The 15,535-nt window shown below is 41.2% G+C and overlaps 1 protein-coding gene across 1 annotated transcript in view; it reads right to left on the bottom strand.

Moving 5' to 3' along the window:
* Positions 1-318: 318 nt before the first annotated feature.
* PDGFRA (platelet-derived growth factor receptor, alpha polypeptide) overlaps positions 319-15,535 on the bottom strand; it is a 25,062-nt gene continuing 9,845 nt past the window's right edge. Inside the window, exons 9-22 of the mRNA XM_010189372.1 lie at positions 15,260-15,453; positions 14,703-14,797; positions 14,460-14,592; positions 10,198-10,302; positions 9,374-9,484; positions 8,929-9,082; positions 7,512-7,678; positions 6,264-6,379; positions 5,549-5,671; positions 4,823-4,934; positions 2,974-3,073; positions 2,747-2,852; positions 1,842-2,077; positions 319-808 (exon numbers count right to left, since the gene is read on the bottom strand). Of these exons, the coding sequence (XP_010187674.1) occupies positions 661-808; positions 1,842-2,077; positions 2,747-2,852; positions 2,974-3,073; positions 4,823-4,934; positions 5,549-5,671; positions 6,264-6,379; positions 7,512-7,678; positions 8,929-9,082; positions 9,374-9,484; positions 10,198-10,302; positions 14,460-14,592; positions 14,703-14,797; positions 15,260-15,453 (1,900 nt within the window). The 3' untranslated portion in view covers positions 319-660. The remainder of the gene's footprint in view (positions 809-1,841; positions 2,078-2,746; positions 2,853-2,973; positions 3,074-4,822; positions 4,935-5,548; positions 5,672-6,263; positions 6,380-7,511; positions 7,679-8,928; positions 9,083-9,373; positions 9,485-10,197; positions 10,303-14,459; positions 14,593-14,702; positions 14,798-15,259; positions 15,454-15,535) is intronic.

The following is a 15,535-nucleotide window of genomic DNA, read 5'->3' on the forward strand; positions in this document are numbered from 1 at the left end:
TTATAGACTGGTTTTTTATTATTGTTATTATTATTATCGTTATTATTCCCCTTTACTTTCATTAATGGTAAAAAGTAACATGTTTTGTAGTACCGATCAGTCCTTTGTGGTTTTAAACCTTACTGGTCCAAAAGTGGTTTTTGCATGTTCTTCAATTCACATGATAGTTCAACAGCAGCTGACATTGAGATTGAGGGAGGAAGTACACAAAATTCATGAGTGATCTCTTCTAAAATCCATGGCATATGTTCAATGTGCACCCCAAAAGATCCTTGAGTAGACAGTTATTTACTTAATTAAAATGATGAAGTATTGCTGCAGTGGAAATTTTACCATCAAAGTCATATGAATGCCCTTGAAACACAAAACTGGTCTGTTTGTGGCCTTTTTCTTCATCCTTCTACCAGTTCAAATGGCAAACAACACTGAGATGCTACTGAAGTACTGGAAGAAGCAACACTAAAAAAATCCATCTTCAACATGTCTTTTTCATTCATACTCAGACTGATTCCTCTGCCTATTGCCGGGAGTTTCACTGTACAAATCCACCTTCTCTTCACATCCTTGACATTGCAATAAAGTGGTTTTCTCTGTGGAATGGAAGTCTGTGGATGGTACGGCAAGCTTTCCCATGTGCAGAGCTGGAAGATGTCCTTGGAGTTACAGGAAGCTGTCCTCCACCAGGTCTGAGGAGTCGATCCCAATGTCATCCATCATGTCAATGTCCTCAATGGTCTCATCCTCTCTCTTGATGAAAGTAGAGCTACTGGAACCAGTTTCAATGGCACTTTCTTCAGATGTCTGGGAACTGGAAGAGACAAACATCTCAGAGATAAAATAAATGGTGGTGTGGCTGGGGAAGTACTCCAGTCTCTAGCAGAACTGAACACCACCTCCCCCACATATTTTCTGACCCATGACTTGGGTGACTCTGACTGCCCATTTCTTAGGACATGATCATCTTGCATCTCAAGTATGAGCCACCTTGGAATTCACAGGAGCAGGTTGTTCATATGTCCCTCCAAGCACTTCCTGCCAGAGACTCGTTAGAGAATTCTCTTTATGACACTGCTGTGACAATAAGTCACTTAGGTAAATCTAGGGAGGTCAGGTGAAAACAAGATACAGTAACAGAGAATAAGATAATAATAACAGAAAGAGGTAATAAATCTTAGTCTGGGTGGTGCTTCATAGAGACTTCATTCATCCCACTCCTGAAAACAGCACAAAAAATACCCAGAAAAGAAGTTTCTAGGTTGTTAATTCTATATGCAATTAAGTGCTGAGTTACACCACTGCCATTCACAGTAAGGATTATACAGTGTTGTGCTATATTGGAATTGGTCATACAAGCTGATAAAGGAGCAGTAAAATGTCCTGGATATCAATGAAAAAAATACCATGGAAGATAATAAAAACTCCTTCTCCTGTATTTTGGAGCTGATCTCTCACAGAACAATTCAATCCCTTGAAATCTCACACATCTCCATGGCATTGAGCTGTAGGGGCAAGATGTTTCATAGAATGTGCCAATAGAGCCATTAGACAACTGCTGTGAGTTGGCCAAGCTAGCAAGGGAGTCCCAGTGATACACAGGAGCATCCTACCCACAGTCCCCTCCCTCTGACACTCACAGAAGAGGCAAAATTTTTTTTTTTCCTGTTGAAAACACTGTGGCCAGTTGTTGTATTGCCATACTTACATGGGACCTACCAATAAGTAGTTCCAACAGAGTCAAGGAAACCATTTGCAAAGTAGGATGCTAAAAAGCATTAATGCACATTGCCAAACATGACCCAGACTGGTGATTATGGACCATTTGGTCTGTAAACTGCTCCTACCTGTGTCTATTCCTTTTGCCAAGCTCATCTTCAGAAACAGGGTCAATGTCAGGCAGGGGGATGATGTACCCACTGTCAGCACTCAGCCTCTGCTCATCAAATCCACTCTCCCTGTCCTTTATCTTGTTTTCATTCTTGTAGGTGACACCAATGTAAGCATTGTCACAGTCTCCTCTCATGCGTGTGACAGCTGGGTGATCACTTTTCAGGAAGTCCAGGTGAATCTTCTCATAGCTCTGAAAAACATACATTTCAAACCCCTCATTAGATGCCATTCTCTAAAGCTGCCTTTCTTCAGGTGGCATTTGTAGTTCATTAACCCCAGCAGATTATCTACTCTATGAGCCAGCAGCACTGGGTGGAAAAGTCCAGCATGTTCAGGTGACTGGGAATTTGAAGACAAGCCAGTTTTAGAAGATGTAGGAGTGAGTGTGGTGGCACTGATCAGACAAATAAATGTGAAAGAGGGGTAGGGAGAGGGGAGAGGAGTGACAGTAGATGGAAAAATGAAACACTGAAGCATGGGGCAGGCAGAACTTGTCCAGAGGTATCAGAATTATGAGGGGGGATACTTGATGGTGTCAGGGTCCAAATATGGGGATTATAAACATGGGCCAGGTTGTCTCTTTTCTAGAATTCTTTCTCTGCCTAGAAAATATATAAAACCCATTATTCAGTAGAGGCATTGAGTTGGTAGGATTTCATTAGGAATTGAGAGTTCTGCTTCCCAACTAATACTGCAGAATTGCTTCTCTCAGTAGCCTTAGTTTCAAGTTCCCTGAACATGTAATGTCCCTGTCCAAATAATGTAGTTCATATGGGTTAGGATGTGCCAGTTCAGTGCTCATGACTCTGAAGGCTGCAACAACATTTATAGATCACAGAGGACATTCCAAAGAGCAAACCTTTTTGTACTCTCCAGGCAACAAGCTCTCCACAATTTCACTCAAAAGGTAGAAAGAAGGTCTTTTCTCTGGTTCACTGTTCCAACATTTCACCATGATCTCATACCTGCAGATGAGATGGAAACCAATTTAAACAACAGGGAAAGGAAAATGAGTAACCAAACAGAAACTAACGCCAAAATTGTCTGGAGATTGGCCAGCTGTGGAAAAGCCAAATGCATACATACACTTCATTGGTAGCATGATCAGGCTTGGCCATTCGGTAGCCGCTTTTGATCTTATTGTAGAAAGTAGAATCGACCATCATACCAGGATATGGTGTGCCACCTGCAGATAACAGAGAAGAAAAAAATACTATTCTGTACTTGACTATCCATGCAGAGCTCACAAATACTGTCTTGCTGTTCATGTCAAAAAGTGTTAACGTTAAAACTTGACATGCCATCAAAATTAATCTTTCCTAGCTAATGTTTCACATCAGAGCTATTGTCTTGACCACATTAAGCCCTGATGTGAAACACTGGTTAGGAAAGATTGAAGTAGGTACTACTTAGAAAAAAAATCCCTTTATGGTGTTTATATAGTGTATTGACTGGGCACAGAGGCTGGGAGGATACCTGGATCAGGTCATCAGCCTGCATTCGGCAGACCTGCGGTCATGGCTTTGCTCTGCCACTGACTTTCTGGGTGACCTTAGGCAAGTCACTTGTTCTGTTTTTATTGCCTTTGGCAGCTGCATGACAGCTGAGAGTGACATGGCCTGAGTTGCTCACCCCATCCCGGCTGTAAGGGCAAAGCCTTAGTGTGAGCCAGTCCCCTCCATACCCAGGTTTTCTCATCTGAGCAGGTAGCTTTAGACAGCAGCTAGCATGTTAGGTGCATGGGTTGTCGAAAAGTTTGGACTCAGCCCCTGAGCTGACATAGTTAAGCAATACATCGCTGATGTGTAAAAGGATCATTCAAACTGAAGACAGTGTTGCAGCAAGATGTCAAAGTTGACCTTCTTATTAAGCACCTTTGAGGCTATATTTTACTTTCTGAGAAGCATCTTCTTTCTCAGGAGGAAAAGGCATACTACAATATTTGCACCAGAAACCTCAGCCCTTTTACGAGCAGGATTTTCACCTAAAACTAGGCTTCAGAACCTTCCTTACAGGTAAGGCAGTGAAGCACAGGCTTAGCTGCGCCTCAGTTCCTGAGATATCCAATGGCACTCTCATGCCTCCCAGGGGTGCTGGTGAATGGATATTTACAGGATCCCATGATGCCCAGAGATTAGTGCAATTGATACCATAAATAGTGGTGCAACTGCTGTTTTCTGAGAAGTAGCTATATGACAACTTATTCTAGAAAATAACATTAGGCTTGGGATTGCTGTGGGGCAGTGGTAGATACCATACAGGTGGGATTAATTCTGCTCAGAGTAAATCTGGACAATGCACTCTTACTGAAGCAGGCCAGCTACCTGCCCAGGAGGGTAATTAATCAGGCTGAGGAAAGAGCCAGGCTGTTCCCAGCTGGGAACTGTACATTATCTGTAACTGCTATACATTGTCATAACCACTTTATGCTGCCATAAACCAACACTGTGAACAGTGCTGACCTGGAAATGAGAAATCAGAGTCCCATAAGATTGACATTTGTTTTCATTCTGCAATGGGGCTAAGACAGGCTCTTTGGAAACGTATATGAAGAGGCTGTTTCAAACCAGCTGCTGGGCTGGGTTGCAGCCCGATGCACCCTGTTGCAAGGGGAAAGCACGTTCCTTCTCCTATTAGCCAGAAAACCCATCCTAGCCTGGCGCATCAATACTTTTCCATAAAAGCTTTTCACTCTGTGCTTTCAGTTTTCTAGTAAAATAAAGTATCTTAAAAAAAAAAACTAAGAAGAACTTTGGAAGAGTATATACGCTTTACTTCGCACCTAACACTGGAATCCAAAATCCCATATAGAAGAATAACTAGCAGTTTATTTCACACATATATTTTTACTGTAGAATTTAAAATACTTCATGTAAAATAGCTTGAACTGAAAAAGCTTAATCACTACACACAGGGAAGTGTTCACAGTACATACCAAGCGAAAATATTTCCCACAGCAGAATGCCGTAAGACCAGACATCACTTAATGTTGTGTACAGATTGTCAAAAATGCTTTCAGGTGCCATCCATTTTACTGGGAGGAAAGTCTGCAGAAAAAAAGAAAGCAAGCCCAAACCACACAGATTAGTCATCAAAGAAATGCTTCCCATTACAACTGTTGTTTGGTAGCCAGGATTAACTTCTCTCTGACAAGAAAAGTTGCATTAACCTGGCTAGTGTTTATTTTTAATTCCATAGGGCATAGAGGTACCAGGATCATAGGGAACCCTACCATTTGCTCCCCACAAAAGCTAATTAAGCCATGGCTGTATTCATTTTATTACTAGCAAAAGACCATGCTGATTAAAAGAACGCTACAAAAGCTGGCACTGCCAACCTAGGTCTGATACGTCATTTAGTGATGTGTCACCACTCTACATATGACAGTGGCAGTTCCTTAATAATGTATCCAGTCACAAAACTTTCCAGTTGAAATGTAAGCCTGTGAAGTACTAAGTCTGGCAAAGTACTCTTCAGCTTTAAAGCAGAATTAGGAAAGTTACAAGAATCAATGATCTGAAGAAAAATTGTTCTCAGGAGCGTTCATCCCAATGCTCAATTAGTGTAATCAACACTGAATGGTAAGAACATTAAACAGCATTTTAAACTGATGTTTCTCACTTCAGTTAAAGCAGAGCTCAGGAGATTAAAGAGTACATACGCTGCCCTTGGAGACATAGTTGGAATCATGCATGATGTCTCTAGCCAGCCCAAAGTCACAGATCTTCACAATTTTCCCTTGAGCCAGGAGGACATTACGAGCTGCCAAGTCACGGTGCACACACTGTATGGAGAGAAATTAAGCTGTTCAAGGACATGCTAATTCCATGAGGGCTATTCCCCTTGCAAAGATCCTTGCAAAAAGATCTGTTGACTTTCTGGGCACAATCTTAACAAGACCTTCTGCTGAACAGGCACCTGTACTGCCCCACTAATAGGAACAGTGGAGCACCAGTCCTCAGAACCAGGGAGTGCTCATGTGGATGCACTGCACTGGGAAAGACAGAAGTATTACCCTCCCACCCCCAACCTTTCCCCTTCTACCCATCATGTGCTAATAATACACCTATGTTTCTGACCATGCTGGCCTGTGGCTGTATGGACTCTTCACCCAGACCCTGCCTAGATCCACCACCATCTCTGGCACACTGACTCTTGTGAATGTTGCAGGCTGCAATGGGAGAGGAGGGCTGACTGCTGCTTTGAATTTCCAAGCATGGTGATCTCAGTATCCAGGTAAGTGAGAAAGCTGTCTACAACCCCAATAGGAATATTACATTGTGTCATGTCTTCACAATCTAAATTGAAACCCATAGTTTGAGATGAAGATGTTTTTACACTATCTTACATTTCACTTACTTTTTTAATTCACTTACATTTTTAGAAGCCAAGAATTCCATTCCCCGTGCAACCTGGTAGGTGAAGCTCAGCAAATCCAGTAGGCTGAGGCCCTCCGAACTGTCATCTGAAAGAAGGTTTTTGACTTCTGATTCTATTGAAAAAGAGAGAAAAATGTGTTTGTGCTGTGGAGTGTGAGAGCAGCATCCATTTCCCCCTGCCTATCATAATTCTGAGTTAATGACTTTAACAGAGTACCATCACCAAACCAGTCCTTTTGTAATAACTAAACACTGTTAGTGTCAGCATCAGTCACTGACACATACTGCATTCTTAAAGACATCCAGTATTAAATATAGGTTTTGTTTTTCCTCCTGTCTATATTTTTTTTCCCAAAGAACTGCAGGAAAAGGTGAAGTTAAAAAAGCAGACTGAAGTCTTATACAGGTTGTTCCCAATACTCAGCATGTGGTACAAAAGCATTTATTTAGAGGTGGTGCCTTCGTTAGGTTTTTGTGCATGCATGTGCATTCTTATCCGTTTACTTTTGCTGAACATTGTTATGTTTCCCAGCAAGTATTCACTGGGCCTAATACAACACCAGCAAAAAGGATCAGAAATTCTATGGCAACGGATCTTATTTTTTTATGAAAGAAGTCAGCAAAAACTCAAGTCAAAATTCAGTGATTCATTTACCCTGAATGTCCTAGAGCACAGTACAAGTACATTAGTCTGCCATGTAAATCTAGGACTGGATATGGTTCAGTTTCTGAGGCCTAGAGGCAGATGTGACAGTGCCTATTTTTAAAGCAAAGCATATTTGGTTTCTGAGAACTGGGCTGGGGAATGGGATGCACTCACTATCTTCATTACATAATCCAGGAAAGTATTTGGGAGTGTTCTGCATTTGGTAAGTATCAGTTAATGTGAAATGTAAATGGAAACACAGCAATATAAATTACTATTATTCTTGTTCATCGCTACTGCTTAGAATCTTGCAGATTAGAGTACTAGTAAAATCGCTGTCTCCAAAGAGAAGAACCCCTCAGCCCTTCGCCACAGAAGCAAATACACAACTGAATCCCTTCTGCACCAGGAGCATGCGCTCCTCTCCCCAGAGCAGAATGAAGATCACAAGCAGAAGCTTTTAGCTTATACCTCGTACATGCTTGCACAATACAGCTGAGTAGTTTACATACATATAATAGAGGGTAAAAATAATATATGTGTTTATGCAAGAATTATTTTTATTAATGATGTATGCAGAAAGGGTAGTTCTACCTTACCTGACACAGATTTCTTCTTATATGAAGCAGGCCGATCATACACAGATCTCTGAATATCAGAGTACTTAGATCCCTCCTTCCTTTCCAGCATTGGCACATACTGAGTGGTATCAGCTTGTTTCATGTCCATGTATTCTCCAGTGTTTTCAAATGATAGTATCACGTAACTGAAATTGGGAAAAAATACAGGTGTATCAGCTAGTATTGCCCAGATGACTTCCCTGGCACGGCATCTTATAGAACTATCAGTTCTCTTATGGTAGAGAATGGTAGTTCTCTTATGGTAGTTCTCTTAGGGTAAGACTGTAAAAGCTGACTTCTTGATAGGCAGTACATAAAGATCACGTGTTATGACATAGCCATGTATTACCACAAATTAGTACCGGTTACCATATATCACTGTAGTTAAACACGAGTGCTTCAAACTTATCCTTCTGTCAACAGTCAAGTATGTGAACATATATTGTCTAACTTTGCAAAATCCCACTGAATTCAGGTATTAGGACCTTGGACTTTTAGTTCAAGGCATTCCAGATGATAGACATAATTTATTCACCCAAAGAGTTTGCATCAAATCCAGTCCTGCTGAGCAAATCCATGCTCAGATGAGTAGTCCTAGCTGTACTCAGCTACCAGGTCAGTTGGTCCATTTGCCTAAGTGATTTCTTGAAGGAACCTCTTTTCACCTTCTAAATCCTGACTAATTTTATGACAATGCTTTATTGCTAAATGTATGATGACAAGCTTTCTCTACCATCATCTTGAAAGAGCTATGGAATGAACATTAACCATGAGGAAACTGTTTAGCCTGTCTAAGTCACTGGTATGTACCCAAGGAGAGAAACTTGGAGAACAAGCTTTGCCAGATTGTTTGAAGGAAAGTGGAAATTCTCCAAAGAGAGAAATAAGGAAACAAGGTAGTTGTGCTTTACTTTTAAAACTTGAGTGGGTAGAGGCGAAATGATGTTTTTTATAAAAAAGAGGAACACCGGGCTGTGCTTTCTTAACAGAAATGTTCTTTGGGACCTGTTTCAAAGGAACAGAGCTTGAGGAGGGAGGGGACTGACTGAGAACTCCAAAGATGATCCTTTAACAAGGCAGGTGCAGAACTGATGGAGTCCTGTAAATACTTTTTTTTTTGTTCTCTAGAGCCATATATCTCTTACACTACGTTGGGCAGCAGAGAGTTTGTTTAAAAGGTCTGCAAAATCCACATGCTGCAATGTGTGCCTAGCATTTCAAGGGAAGAGTCTAAGCAGTCTACGTCTGTACAGAACCTGCAGTGGTCCAAAACCTGATAAAAAAGGCTAATGAAAAGAATTAGGGAGGACTCTGAACCAAGAAATGAGAAGAAAGTAGTAAAGTTTAGTAAAGACATTTCCTCAAGTTGCAGGGTTTTTTTTCCCTTTTCCCCCACCTTCTTGTGCTTTCATCAACTGGGTTCATCCCAAAGATATCCAGATCTTTCTTTGGCTTCTCTGGGTGTCGGCTCAGGAAATTGTCCCTGTTCTTATGCAGATAGTTCACCAAATCACCATAAAAGCAGTATTCAGTGATGATGTAAATAGGACCTGATGAAATACAGCAAAATAATGCACTGATGAGTGGGATCTTTTTAAAAAAAAATTTTTAATAAGACCCCAAAGATAATATAAAATTAAATATCAAACTAAAAGTATTGAGAGTTAATACATTTTTGTTTATTGAGTTATGACTGTAACTACCACTAAATACCAAGTAGGTCTGTGAAACCTTTTATTTGTTTAGATTTATTGTTAAAGTACTTTACTTGGCATGTGTGTGATTGTTAAACCATGAATGATGGGTCCACAGCAAATATCCATTTTGTCAACCAAACTCACCTGATTTTGTACAAGCTCCAAGCAGATTCACAATATTCAGGTGGGGCCCGAGATGAGTCATTATCTTCAGTTCAGACATGAGTGCCTGTTTTTCACTGGATCTAGCTGTAGCTGTTGAAAAAACATGCCAGCCACTCAATGAGGGCAGTCACCTTTTTCACAACACCACATGATCTGTCTTTGCTTCCCTCGTTATAGCATTTCTACCATAGTTTCTTGAAGGAAATTGCATCCTTTACTTGACAAGGGGCTTTCTTAAGACTTGAAGAGGAGTCACAAATCTCTAATAAAGGACTCATTTGATGCAAATCAGCAGCTGTTCCAGTCTGTCTGCCCCTCTCCGGGCATACAGTAGATTGCCCAGGTGGCACAGAGACACTTTACAAGCTGATCACTTCAACACAAGAAAGCTCCTCATGATTCCTCCAGAATCACTGCATCAGATTCTCAGCTCTTGAGCAGGGAACCTTCAGTGAACTTTAAGATCCTTACACAAGACCTGCCTATTTCTGCTCTGTTGTATTGATTTAATTTGTTCGCAAACATTTATGGTTATTTTTTCTTTTTTTCTGAACTTGCTGAGTTATCATGACTGCTGCGGTCCATATAGCTGAAACCAAACTTCTGTTTTCAGAAGCCTGGATACTGCCTAAAAAAACTGAAAGCACCATGAAGCAATCTAAGATTTAATTTCAAATTTTGGTCATTCTGCAGTTCTTTTTCAACTTTAGATATTGAGAAACTATTTATACACAAGCAGTACATAAATAATGCTGTAGGAACATGTACCACCTAGCTTGGGAAGTAAAACTGTGACAACTTACGTTTCAGCATTTTCACAGCTACTTTCATCACTGGTTGAGAGCGACTTAATCCATATGCAGTCCCTTCTACTACTTTTCCAAAAGCACCTGAACCAAGGATTCGACCTGAACACAAAGGAGAGCATTACTTATTTCAGAAATTAACACCAATTCATGTCTCATTTCAGAAATTAACACCAATTCACTTTTTTTTCTGCTACAGGTTGCAGTTCTTGTGTGAAATGAAAACATTCACTTAGCCACTTAATTCGTATTATTATTGTTGTTGTTAAGCAGAAAAGACAAATATATTTTAAAGAAATGCTGTACAGTTAAGTACAGTTTCTAAATAAAAGAATGCAAGCAAACATCAGGAACACATCTACATGGCAGCACTTGTAGGAAAGGGACTTTGAGAAACAACTCAATTCATTCAAATTTGTTTCCTACTCTGCCCTGCCACCCTCACTTTACTCTTTCTAATCGTTGATTCTCCTACATTCAAGTTGATTTCTCTGCTTCGGTCAGCACCTGACTATGGTACAGTTGTGCCCTTTACTTAAAAATCTGAATTGGACTCCTTAGCTGTAGTTTTGGGCTGTTATATCCACACTGGATATATCTAGCAGCAGCACATCAGCAGCACTTTTAGAAATAGACAGGACCATCAATGATCTGCAAGAAGCTGAAATACATGTTGAACACATATGAGGGGAAAGTCCTCTGAAGTTTAATGTGCAAGTGTGTTTCATATGCTTGAATAAATTTTATTGCAAATTTCCAAATGATGTAATGAAATGGCTAATGTTTATACACACTTTACTCTTTCTGCAAATCAATTTAGATGAAAATTTTGGATTATCATATCCTGTCTTCTGATATGGATACAGTGTGCAGAAAAATTTTGCGCAGCTTGAGCAAGATTTTAGAGAAATATGAACTGCACAAACATACTTCAAAATACTGTGTTTCGTAAGGTCCATATTGAAGAGTAAGTTCATTAATGTAACGCTTACTCAGTGAGCAAACACGTATATGAGCTCCAGATGCCAGGATATTTTCATATTTCTGAAGCATCTCTATTTTGCTTTATGATACTTTTTAACTTCCAGCACAGGAATAGTAAGTAGTGACTTTTACTATGAAAAGATAAAGCATTTTGTCTATGACACTCATTTGCAGTTTGAACTTGCTGCCTTATAAGCTTCTGAAGGAGTTATCTGGCGTGCAATGCCATATGTTTCTGTTATGCTCTAGCTACAGCCTGCATTTTTATTGTATAAGGACTTTTAAAAGAAAATTTCCAGCCAAACACTATCCACATCATTAACAAGCACAAGAAGTGGTTAAAGCATGCTTTGCTGAGTTACCACTGAAAAACTTCTCCAAGACTATGACTGCGTAGTTTGTCATACACACAAAAACTATGCCATTTATTTCAAGACGCCTGTACTCCAAAGGTTATTCTTCCCAGTCAGGATGTGAGAAAGCTTTCCACTAAATTTCAGACTAATTCAAACAACCTGAATCTGAAATTTGGCCACTGAAACTTTTCAGACCGAAAGTCTGGGAGCCACATGGCAGGATGCAGCCCTTTAGAATGTGATAGCATTTGCTGATGCTCCTTGATCTTCTTGTCTTCACAAACCAATTCCTCCACAAACAATATTGTCAGCTGAGCACAGGGTGCACATCTCCCTCTCCATCACCTCTGCTGAGCCTGGATGCATGTGGAGACAGTAAGAGCACTTCTGGAGCAGCAAGGAGTGATCACTGCTCTTTCCCCTTTTCACCCCTCTCCACAGGCGTAGCTCCATGTGTTTCACACTCGAAAGTTGGAGCCAGGTGGGAGCTGACTGCTTAAGAGCTGAAGGCATCTGTAATGCCATCACATTCTTGATGTTGAGGTCTTCAGTGGTGCCCAAAATTACAGCGTGTGTTTACTTTTCTTAGCATAAAGGCATTGCTGTGGTCTGCCCGCAGGAGGAGCAGCATTGCTTCTCTGCCACAGAGAGACCGTGCAGACAGCAGCAGCTCAAGACTCCTCAAACTAGAGGAGAGACCACGCTTGGGGGTGAGAGCTATTTCAGCCTCTGTACCAATCCACAGAACTCATCTGTTGAGCCTGTTGGAGAGGTGCTGTTCTTCTGCTCAGCAGGGACACGAAACCAAAGGTGAAGTCTGTGAATTTGTTCCAGAAATAACCTTCTTAACTGGAGGTTCCTAAGGCTAAAATTGAACTGGGATGATCAGCTCACCCCAAATTAAACCACAGCTCTCTTCGTCTAATACCAAAAGGCAAACAAGTGACGAGCTTTACAAACTACATCCAGTTTCTGGACTTAGAAACTAGGTACCACATCCCTAAATCCTGTATAACTTGAATCTTAACATGCAAATGAGGGTGGGTCTTATTCTGTGTTAGACTAGCATTTCATTTTATGAAGTCCACCAGGACAAATGGGTGACTTGTTGGGAAGCAATGGGAGCAACTCTGTCACCTCTCGACAGCCACCCCAAGGTCCCGAGAAATGCCAGCACTCAGACCCTGCTCCTCAAAAGGCCCTGCCCTCTGCCATCTCAGCTGAAGGAGGAGGACCAGGTCCTGCTGGGACCTCACCCCTTCACAGCAGGGCCAGGAGAAGGCAGTAGCATGGAAGCAGCTCGCTGTGTCAATGCATTTCTCATTCTGTTACACGTCTCACAGTTTTGCACTGCCTGCTGAGCACTTTAAACAGCAGAGCACTACATACATTGTGGAGGGGTGATAGCAAAGGGAAACTTGCAGTGTAACCCAAATTTATCAATTGAAGCTCCAGCCAGCCAGCGTTCAGAGCTGGCATTTACCATGGTGCTGCACTCCAGGCACTACTAGCTAGAAAAACAAATAAATGCCAGCTGGCTTACACAGCTAGGATAGGAAAGGCATGTCTGAATGAGCCAAAATCAGTTTGTATCCTGCTTCAGAGCCTCTCTGACCTAAAGGTGTAATAGCTGTGCTGCCATCTCCCACTTTGATAAGAGACAACCTGCACAAACCAGAATTACCAGCTTCAGAAACAAAAGAGCTCCCCACTATCAAGAATTTCATATGACAAAACTGCCAGCAGGAAATATTAACCTTGACAAGAAGGACATTTGTACAGTCCAGATTACTAAAAGGACGTATCGCATTAGTTTTTAAAGCACTGACTATCCTGGATATACTTGTAAACAGGAAGGCATTGATGTAGGCATGAGTCACAGGGAGACAAAGTCACAGTGGTGGTCTGTTAGCAGCTCAGATCTGACAAATCCTATTTAAGCATATAATTAAAGTTTGGGTTGTAATATAATAATTCAATTAAATATTCTCCCTTCTCTAGTTTTCAATTAGCAACATGAATTTAATTAAGGTTTATCGTTCCTGAACCAAAAATTTTTTGTTGCCTCTTTCAAGAATTAACATCAACTCTTTCTCTGTGAGGGGGGAAGGATAACTACACCACTAGAGTGTATTTCTCAAAATATGTCAAACAAAAACATAATTTGCCATCATCTCCTGCATTTTGTGATACAATTCAGTGCACAGATACTTCCAAGAGAGGGAAGTCTTGTATATTTAAAGCACTATCTGGATAGAACATTAAGATTGTGTATAATCATTACACTTTCAATTGATGTAAGTGACAGATGGGGCCAGCCCTGAAGAAGTAATTACCAACTGAATTCTATATGAGCTCCAATGCAGGGATGCAGGGATAGCAAAACAAGAACGCAGAAGGGCAAGGAAGAAGGACAGCACCCTAAGAACAAGTTATAAGTTACTCAGCACTGATATTTGCACATCGTGGATTAATAATTTTTAAAATATTTTTAATAAAACTACATAAGTGCTTGCAGATTTCCCTTGGCCTCTGGACATAAGCATACAAATGTCTTGCAAATTGAAAAGTGCTGATGCACTGCTTGTGGGTGCCTTAGCAGAAGTGAGTGTTGAAGAGGGAATTCAGTGCTGGGAGGGGCCCCCTAAGTCCTGTGGAGGTGGACACTGGGCATGGGGCACACAGAGGCGGACTGGAACAGACACATGGGACACACTAACATGAAGAGCTCAAGGCTGACACCACCATAGGAGAAGAGGTTGTGGTAGGAGAACTGAGGAGAAAAAACAGGTACAGAGAGTCTCTGGACTTCATGGTCATGAGTTACATCGTAAATCCCTGTAGCAGAGACCTCACAGTTGTCCCCAGTCGTCCTTCTCCCCAGAGAAGAATGGAATTAGTCCCTTAGAGGAAACTTACCAAGCACTAACCCATCTCGAGGAAACTCCCATCTGGAGTCATAAGGCAGTTGCATTGGGTCTACATAAATGTATTCATGGCCATCGGGGCTGATAGATTCAATGACTCTCCATCTTATCTCATACCTTGGCTTCTGTAAAGCACATTGAATGAAAAACCAACCATTAGTCTCATGCATGACTTCAGAGCAGATCAAAACCCCATAGGGCTCAACACCCAAACTGAAACACTTTTCCACATTACCTGTTTCCATATGATGACCAGGACAATCAGTGAAATTATCACAATCACTAGCAGCACTAAGACTGCAGCAGCCACTGTTAGTTCTGATCGCAAGGCTGTGGAGTAAAAAGACAGACCATATTTTCCTCCTGAGCCATAAGGAATGGGAAACTCACATAAGACACCCACCACCCCTACCATCACAGTTACTGTGTGTTGCAGATGTGACAAGAGCAGTCCCTGGGGCTGGTGACTGTAAAGTCTTTCCAAGCCCAGAGCTGTTCTGCCTTCCTGTTTCAAAACCAAATACAGAGATTGCCTAGAAGAGCATCCCATAACCAGTGGCCATGAAATGATAAAATGAATCGTGGAACCACATAATAAGCAAAGAACAGATGCACCATAAAGACCTGTAAAATGCCTCATCCTCAGATGCCCCACGGTGTAAAAAAATCCATTTTTATTTATTTTTATCTACAATAATTCATTTTTTTAATCTACTAAGCATTCTTCTAGACAATGTTAAAGAAGGGTTAAACTGACTGTGGTACTCTCACAGAAGGACAAAGCAAACTCACTGGGAGCCACAAGCTTCAGTTCCCGAGTAACAGCACCGAGGTCATTCCTTGCCACACATCGCACAGCCAGGGTTTCCTCTACCTTCTGGAAGGTCACCTGGCTTTCCACCATGTTTTTCTCATCCAGGTGGGCTTCCATGCGTATATCTGAGATATTGTTAGTCAGAAGAGTCCACGAAGTGTCATTACTGCATCTGCAGAGAAGAATAACGGGAAACAAGCATTGGGCACAGGCACGGATGAAGAAGAGTGAGCAGAACAGTAATCACCTTTCCC

The sequence above is a fragment of the Mesitornis unicolor genome, unplaced genomic scaffold (assembly GCF_000695765.1).
Source record: "Mesitornis unicolor isolate BGI_N332 unplaced genomic scaffold, ASM69576v1 scaffold42087, whole genome shotgun sequence".
NCBI classification, from domain to species: Eukaryota; Metazoa; Chordata; class Aves; order Mesitornithiformes; family Mesitornithidae; genus Mesitornis; species Mesitornis unicolor.